Raw genomic sequence first — 8,561 nt, forward strand, 5'->3', positions numbered from 1 at the left:
CTCCTGACTGGTGTACCCACCACCCACGTAGGGCTGTGTTCTGGGGCTTCAGCAGCTGTCAAACAATGATGAAGATCAAGAGGAAAAAGGCTGAGGCCCCAGGGCCAGTGGGAGGAGTTAGGTCCGAGGCCAGCTGGACCAGCAGAATGAGAGTGCAGAGTAGTGTCGGGAACTCAGAAGGGGCACTGGCCCCAAGAAGTCTGTGCCCTGCAACCTAGGAGAAGCTAGGAGAGGGGACCCTCCCCTTTCTGTACTCCCCCCATGCATCCTGAAAAGGAGTCTCAGTAGGAGTTGGCTCAGCACTGACAGGTAAGGCAGCAGACGGGACCCAGGTGTCCCTTCCTGGGGTGGCGGCACAGCCCACATAGGCCAGATGGTGTTTGTGGTGGGGAGAGAGGCCTGGGCCATCCAGAATAGGTTAGCAACCCCCAACAAACCTCCCTGCCACACACCCCAAACCTCTTATAGCCTGATGGCAGGAAAGACACAGCCAGTCCTGGATTTTATAAAACATGTTTATTCACATTTTAGAAAAACAAATTATAGGACAGGGAAGGCCTCCCTACCGGCTGGGTATGAGATCAAGACAGAAAGCCAGAGGGAGGAATCAGGAAGGAAGGAGTCGGGAATGGACGCCATGCCCCCCACTCTGAGAGCAGGTAGGTCAAATAAATTAAAGAAAGTGTGGACAGATGGAGGGGGGATCCAGACATCCAGAGGTGGGCTTGGAGCTGGGCCAGAAGACAGCAAACACCTGTGAGAACTAGAAAGTGTGGAGTGGGCTACAGAGAGCCCTGACTGGGGCTCCCTCCCAGCCCTCCCCCTGAACAGGGTCCTGCAGAGAACTGTGAGCTGGCTCCCCCTCCAGACGGGCTAAGCAGCAAGCAGCTCACCCAGGGCTGGAGAAGGCAAGGCTGGGGGTTCTTTTCCCTCACCTGGGCCAGGGGCAACGGATCATCGTTTTCGCAGTCTCTTCATGAAGCAGCAGGTGATGGTGCTAAGGATGGCGGCGCCGGTGACTAGGGCAACCCCTGCACCCACCAGCAGGGGCATGAACAGGGTATCCAGAGCTGGGTGAGAGAATAGCTGTGTTCAGTCTGGGGTGCCAGTACCCTCCACGCACTGTCTCGCTGAAGTCTCAGCACCTTCTCCATCAAGCTGTCTGCACCCACCTCCTCCCCAGTCACAGACAGCCCTCCCAGCCCATGCCCTGCCCCTCCTGCACTCAAGCCAACCTCCACCACCAAGGACCCTGGGGCAGATGGGCACTGGGGGACTGAGAGCTGGGTTTTCAAGACTTGGTGCGAAGTGATGTGGAGAGAAAGGGGACAGTAGCAGGAGGATCCGATGGAAAGGGAGGAGTAAGAGCATGGGGTTGGAGGAAGGTGGTAAGTGAGGAGGGGAGGGCGGGAGTCACTCACCATGCATGTAGGGGTAGACTGTGACAGGCCCTGAGCGGGCACTGCCCACCTGGTACCAGCTGTCATCGGCGTGCTGCACCCAGGCGCTCGGGGCACAGTGGTACATGCCTTCATCCTTGGGCCCCAAGCTATGTAGTCTCAGCTGATGGCTTCGGGGCCCCACAAACTCCACGCTGACGGGGCCTCCTCCAGGCCTGACCCCCAGCTCTGCCACACCATCCTGACTCACACTGCCCACCAGCTGGGCAGGGGCCGAGCTCAGCTCCCCAGCCTCAGGTCGCTCCACCCACCAGCTGGTGGCCAGCCGCAGCCCAGGGGGGCCACCCCGTACAGAGATGTTGCAGAGCAGGGAGGCGGTCTCCCCACGGTACACTGCTCCTCCTGCCAGCCACGCCGCAGCCTCCAGCACCATGCCTGCACAACAAAGACCACGAAATCAGAGGGTCAGGACTGCTGTCCAAGCAACACCCCAGGAAATTCAACGTGTCCGCAGTCTTAAGAGTATGAGGCTAAGGCACGGAGGCAGCTGATGGAGAGGGAGAGAGGCAAAGTAACGAAAGGAAAGGGGTTCTACAAGCCCAACCCGCCCCTCTCACCTTCCTCTCGCACGTGCACAGGGAGGGGCCGGGAGCGGGCACTGGCTGCTTCACGAAGCCGGGCCCCAGACCCTCGGACATAGGCCTTGGCAAGGCAGCGGTAGGTGCCCGCATCGCCAGGCTGAGCAGCCTGTAACCGTAGCCGGTAGGTTCTGGACGTCACCTTCTCCATGGCAATGTGCCGGCCCTCGTAGCCAGGGCCCAGGCTGCCCACACCCTCTGTGTCCAACTGGGCTACCAGGCGGCCAGGCCCAGGTGCCCCTGCGGGTGCCATCTCCCAGCCCACAGAGTACGCAGCATGATGGCCTGATGGGGGCAGTGCCCCCGACACATTGCACAGCAGTTCCAAGGGCTCCCCTGGGCCGATCCGCCGTTCACCAGGCGCCACTGCCACTGCCAGCTGGCTGGCTGAAACAGGAGGGGGAGAGGCGTCACAGAGGCGGAGGGGGCACAGAGCACCTGACTCCCCAACTATAGTTCCCCTGAGGCCACCCATCTGACCCTCACGGAGTACGACCGTCTCCCCCACCCTGGGGCCTGACTCACCCCTCAGCCATGGCCCTCCTATCTCCACTCCAACTCTAAGGAGAGAAAACCTGTCATGGGTGCAGAGGGAAGTGATGCTCACGGGACTGTTCACTCTAGGAAAGGTGGGCTCGCTGGCCAGAGAATGACAATCCAGTGTCCCCGATGTCCACGGTGCCTATACTATGGCTCCCAGCCCCTTCACTCACACAGCGTCTGCACGTCCACGTGGGCCAGGACAGCCCTCTTCTCCGCGATCTGGGCCCAGCTGCCGTCAGGATCCTGAATCCACTCAGCAGCAGTGCAGTGGTAGGTGCCAGCATCCTCTGCCTGGGCACCCCCTACCACCATGTGGTATCGATCAGCCCCCTCCTTGCCCAGCCGCAGCTCCCCTGCAGCTAGCCGCTCAGCATAGGGAGCACCTGCCTCCACGGCCAGGTCAGGCCGGAGTCCCACCACTTCCTGCAGAGTCGCTCGCCCCACAGGTGCCTTAGGCACAGCTCGTCCAAAGGACACCGCCAGGTGTGTGTGCTTCTGAGTGCTTGTGCGTGCCAGACAGCTCAGTGCCAGTTCCTGCCCCTCGTGCACTGTCAGGCGAGGGGGAGAAGTGTGAGGCTGGCGACCTCGGGTCGCTGGGGAGGTAGCAGACACCTGCAGCACATCTGGAAGAACTGGAGAGAACAGCTGGAATGAAGGAGGGCTGGGAGCTGGCAGCCCTCATTGCTGTTTCCTACATGCAACCTATTTAGACTGTACTCCTGGAGGGTGAAGATTTCATGGTGTATTATTTCTTCTGCAACCCAATGGTGCCAGGCACAGTGCTGGGCACACAGTAAGCACTCAATCACTCAAAAAATACTTGAATATCACAGAACCAGCCCACTGCCTGCTCACCCTTACATTTGGGACTGACTCCTGTTTGAAATTCTCAGATAATTGGCTCTGTCTTCTTTCTCAGAAGACAAAGAAAATTAAGAGAGCAAGAATGTCACATGGTCTCACTCCTCCTAGCCCACCTCTGCCTTCTCCCTTCTCCTCCAGATGTGGATCCTAGAATCTCCAGGAACGGAGTTGGTTCACCGTCAGGGAATGGAGGAGCCAGGCAGTTTGGGGATGCTTCCCCTCTCCCAGGGGGTAGCTCAGTGGAGTAAGAGCAGTGGACTGGAGGGCTTAGAGTCCTAGGCCAGCCACTAACTTGTTGGGTAATTGTATGCAAGTCATTTAATCTCTTTGGGCCTCAGTTTCCTCAGCCGCAAAACCTAAGGAGTGATTAGATAGGTCCCTCCTGGTGCTGAGTTTCTGCCCTTCTTGGGGGGGCACCCCTTCCCAGGGCCCCGTACCTCTCAGTTCCACCTTGCCGCTGTAGCTGCCCAGGTAGTGGGCGTCCGTGGAGGGTGTGTAGCACTCATAAACACCAGCGTCCTGTGCCTGCAGGCGGGCAATGCTGAGCACCACGGCATCGCCCCGCAGACGCTGCACCTGCACCTCACCAGCTGCCACACGGGGCCCAAAGACAGCATAGGGGAACCGGGGATCCCTGGTACTGACAATGCCCAGTGAAGCCTCTGGGACCTCAGGCCTGTAGAGGAACCACTCAAAGTCCTGCTGGGCAGGCCCTTCATAGCCAGTGACATTGCAGGGGATAGTGATGGATGTGCCAGCCACTCGGTACAGCGGCCCCTCAGGGACCAGCACCTCCCGGGCACAGCATCCGACTCCTGTAGGGAAGAGGACGAGAAGTTGGAAACACCTGGATCCCCACTGTACCCCACCACCAGCACCAGCACCATCCTTGGCCCCTGCCCCTCAAAGGAAAGGAAACCTGGGGAAAGTTGGCAAGCCGCAGGGTCCGTGTTCTGAGAACAGGGAAAGACACCTGGGTCTCCAGCAACCCATATGTAGCCAGGTTCGGCTCAGAACCCAGAAGTATCCCATTTCTGGCAGACCAGAAGCAGAGTGAAGGTGGCAGAATGGAGAACATCTGCTCCCTGTTTTAACCATTTCCTGATTCCAGCTATACCTTGATTCCCTCCCCCAACCCCTCACTCTCACATCTGTGGTTTCTGCTCGGGCCTGGTCAGCAGAGCCTTCTAGTTAAGGGATTCTGAGACCACCCACCTGTCTCTCTCCTTTGTTTGAGAGGAGCTGGCAAATTCTTGCTCAAAAGGCCTAGTTGGTTCAGCTATGTCACCTGGGCCAGGGGACTCCAGACAATGGAACCAGTGGCCCAAGCTGGACAGGGCACAGACCCAGTCATTTCTCACCACACAATGCCCCCCCACACCCCAGCTGTGTCATGAGCTCACTGCTTCTCTCACCCCACAGGGCTGCAGAGGCAGCTGAGGCTTATGGGGCAAGAGCCAGCTTCTGCCCTGGCCTCTGGGGACAGAAGATCCCCCCCCCCCCCCAGTGCCTGCCAATCTTCCAGGCTGGCCCAGCTGATGCACAATATCCCCCTCCCCTCCAACTCCCAAACAAAAGCCTTCATTTGCATATGACATGCATTCTTTTATATGGCTTTCTTATGTGGCTCCCTTTCCATAGGAAGACAGGAAATCTCCAGCTGCCCCTTCCCACTTTTCTCTCCTACGAGAGGCCATAACTCTCTCTCCTTTTTAAAAAAATTTTTATTCATTGACTTTAGAGAGAGAGAAAGGGAGAGAGAGAGAAATGTGTTGTTCCACCTATTTATGCATTGATTGGTTAATTCTTGTATGTGCCCTGACCAGGGATGGAACCCACAACCTTGGCAGAGTGGGACCACACTCTAACCAACTGAGCTACCCAACGCCCACCCCCAGGCCCCACACAGCCCCAGTGGATACTCCTGGGGACTTGGAGGGCTCAGCTTCCCCCTTCTTTCTTTCTATCCTAGCCCCACTAGATAAGCTCTCAGACCCTTGTCTCCATTTTACACCTGAGAAAAGTAAGGCAGAAGTACACTATCTTGGCCAAGATCCCACTGTCCTTGGATGGCTTCCACAAGTCCCTGCAGAGAAACAAAGCCAGGGAGGAAGACGGGGAGCTCCAAGGCAAGCAAGGCCTAAAGGGACAACCTCACCAACCGGACTGTCACTTCCTCCGAAAAGTACTCCCCTTGACCCTCCCACCCAAGAAGGCCCCCTGTCCTTCTTCCTGTGGCTGTGTCACCAGGAGAACTTTTGGTGGCTTGGTTAGGGAGCAGGCTGAGAGCCAACCCCATCACTGTCCCCAGATATATGGCCTGGACTTGTCCCTTCATCTCCCAGCCTCAGTTTCCACACAGAGGAGGGCTAACAGCTTCCATTCTGACAGTGTGACTCTGGAGGGCCCTGCTGGAGGGCACTTTATAATCAGGGTACTGGCAAAGATAGATGAGCTGACACACTCCCTGGTCTCCACCTGCCCTGGACTCCATCTTTCCTAGCCCCACCTCCCATGGCCTCCAGGCAGACTCTGCTCAGAAAGGCCCCCTCCCACCTTCCTGGCTCCACAGCTGCTAATGCTTGGAGATCCCCATGGGAAAGTCAGACCCCACTGCCTTAGGAAACCAGCTGCCAGGCAGCTCTCTCCCCAGCCAGGTCCCCTCCTCTGTGTTAGCAGAGAGAGAAGAGAGAGCAAGGAGACTTGCTTTGCAGTCAGGCAGATCTGGCTTCAAGTCCTAGACCCAACACTGACTAGACGTGTTCTCTGGGCAAGTTACCCCATTTTCCTCATCTCTGAAATGACTGTAAGTGCCCAGCAGGCTCTTTCATCTCTGTGCATCTCGCTTCCCAACCTCCCTTGGGCTCTTCTCTGCTCCACACTGCCCCCTGGGGAAAATGGGCCAAGTGCTAGGCAACAGGGCGCTCTGACATCCTCCTGCACCCGGGACCCAATGAGAGGACTCATTCTATTCCCACAGGGCCCAGGAACTGTGCAGGAGAGGGAGACTCTGATTGGTGCCACTGTGGAGCTCTGGTCCAGAAAAGGCAGCCAGGGCGAAGTCAGCCTGCACCTGGACTACGCAGCTCCAAATTCTGGCAGCAAGACCACCCCACCCTCCCCCTCACCCCCCCCCACACCGTGCTCTTATTTCAAGGGCTGCAGTCTCCTGAACATCTCTGCACAGGCAGTCTCGCTGTCTTGATGCCATACTCCTCCACAGAGCATCTACAGGGAGCCCTTCGGTTCATGCCAAAAACAATCCTAACGTCACCGCCCGTGTGCAGCCATGCAGCGGTGGTCCAGGACACCCACCACGACCACCACCAGGACAGAAGCAGGTGCTTGGAGATCGCAGCAGCAGTCTCCACGGAGCCTGGTTCTCCTGGGGCAGGAGAGCTGGGACTAGTAGGGTGTGACTACCAGTGGGAGGCTACAGAGCCAAGTACCACCTGAGAGTGGGGAAGTGGGGCAAAGAACCCCGAATAGGTCGGAGATGCGGGTGAGAGAGAACTACGCTCAGCCTCAGACGATGAAGTGTGTGTGTAGGGGAGGGCAATTAGGGGAGACTTACTTCAAAGATCATGGGTAGAACCGGCCCCTGGGCCTCCAGCCAACTAGGGGCAATTACGAAGATAGGCAGGCACTGCCCACGCAGAGCGGGCACCCCAGGCTGGGCCTGAAGCAGAATGTGAGGCAGAGAGGAGACACAGCTGACTGGGGCGCAGCAACCCCAGGATTTGAGTATGCCAGGCGGCCTGGGGGCGCCCCTGACGAAGAAGTGGGGTGCAAGGGGCTCCGCAATGTTGGGAGGGCTGGCCGGGCTGGGCGGCAGATGGCAGGGCTGGGGTTAAGGCAGGGACCCGGCTTACCCAGCATTAGCAGCAGCAGCGGCGGCGACGGCGGCAGGGAACCAGCAGCACCCATCGTGCGCGGTGGCTCCTGGAAGGCTCCGGGGGGCGGCGCGAGCTCTGGATGGCCAGGGGCGCGGGGGGCGCATGCCCGGGTTGGGGCCGCACAGCGGAGCCGCGGAGCGTGGGTGCTCCGAGCGGAGCTGCGAGGAGAAGGAGCTGCCAAGTCCCCTCCTCCCTCCCTTCTTCCTGCTCCCTCCTCGGAGACTCGGGAATCGTTCCCGCCCTGCCCCGCCCGGGCTCCGCCCCCGTCCCGGCCCGCGGCTGCCGCCCCGCCGGTGTCTGACCTGGGTCAGGCCGGGCCCCCAACCCCGCGTCGACCCCTCCAGACCCTGGCTCCGCCCGTATCCCCGATCTCAGCCCTCGGCCCTCTTTCCCGCTCCGCGCCCACTTTGGTACCAGCCCCGACCCCGCCACTGTACGGGGGCTCGGCGGGGCCCTGGGCCCTGACCCTCCGCCCCCCCTCGGCCCCGCTCCAGGCTCTGGCCCCGCCCCCTCCTGGCCTGACCCCGGCCCGGGCCCGCCCACCTCGGCTATGGCTCCGCCCCCCCAGCCCCGCCGCGGTCTGGGCCTGGGCGCCTTCGCGACCCGGCCGTCGGACGCTGGCGACCCGCCCCCCCTCCGGCTCAGCCAAGTCCCGGTGAGCCACGTAACAAAGCGCATCCTGCCCCTACCTGCCGGCCTTCCCCTGGCCGTTGGGTGCAGGGGCCCTGCGCTTGGTGGGATGACTGTGGCCACGCACTTGGAATCCGCTTATTTGCTCTGGGCGCTAGGCCTCGCCGCCAACCCCGCTATAGTGGGCATGGGGGGACTCGGGGTTCCGGACGCGAAGGATCTGGGCTGCAGGAGACTTGTTTGCCACCCCCTGGGGCAGAACCAGAGGAAGCGCCTTTGAAGGGTGGGCCGGCTGGGCGCCCGCACTTCCTCGTGACCCTGGCCTGGTTGCTTAACCTCCTTCCATCCCAGTGTTGTTGACATATTGACGTCCACCTCAAAGTGTTTTCGTGAGGATTCATTGAAATAACGTACTTGGGACCTGATAACAAGAAATAAGAGATAGGGTGTTTTGTTTTGGTTTTGAATTATTATTTAAACTGCTGGCTAAGAGGTTTAGTTTAGACTTAAGGAAAGGGTTGGCCTGAGGTGTGGGTGAAGAAGTCTCTATTTCCGGTGAGGAGAGATGGACATTACTCTGCACGGGGAAG

General features: G+C 59.4%; 1 protein-coding gene across 1 annotated transcript; it reads right to left on the reverse strand.

Annotated features, from left to right (window-relative positions):
- Positions 1-546: 546 nt before the first annotated feature.
- On the reverse strand, positions 547-7,522 carry IGSF8 (immunoglobulin superfamily member 8). Its single transcript, XM_036272889.1, has 7 exons — positions 7,318-7,522; positions 3,883-4,260; positions 2,752-3,213; positions 2,018-2,425; positions 1,422-1,835; positions 936-1,070; positions 547-763 (listed from the first exon to the last, which is right to left on the reverse strand). Exons 1-6 carry the CDS (start codon positions 7,370-7,372, stop codon positions 955-957), a joined length of 1,833 nt encoding a protein of 610 aa, XP_036128782.1. The 5' UTR covers positions 7,373-7,522; the 3' UTR covers positions 547-763; positions 936-954.
- Between the last annotated feature and the right edge of the window lie 1,039 nt (positions 7,523-8,561).

The sequence above is a fragment of the Molossus molossus genome, unplaced genomic scaffold (assembly GCF_014108415.1).
Source record: "Molossus molossus isolate mMolMol1 unplaced genomic scaffold, mMolMol1.p scaffold_m16_p_20, whole genome shotgun sequence".
In the NCBI taxonomy this organism is placed as follows: Eukaryota; Metazoa; Chordata; class Mammalia; order Chiroptera; family Molossidae; genus Molossus; species Molossus molossus.

Excerpts from the sequence above, each read along its gene's own strand:
- IGSF8 (XM_036272889.1), bottom strand. The coding sequence starts at position 7,372 with ATGGGTGCTGCTGGTTCCCTGCCGCCGTCGCCGCCGCTGCTGCTGCTA. Across the intron at positions 3,214-3,882 it reads CGGCAAGGTGGAACTGAGAG|TTCTTCCAGATGTGCTGCAG; the intron begins GTACGGGGCCCT and ends TGTTCTCTCCAG. Across the intron at positions 2,426-2,751 it reads CGTGGACGTGCAGACGCTGT|CCAGCCAGCTGGCAGTGGCA; the intron begins GTGAGTGAAGGG and ends CTCCTGTTTCAG.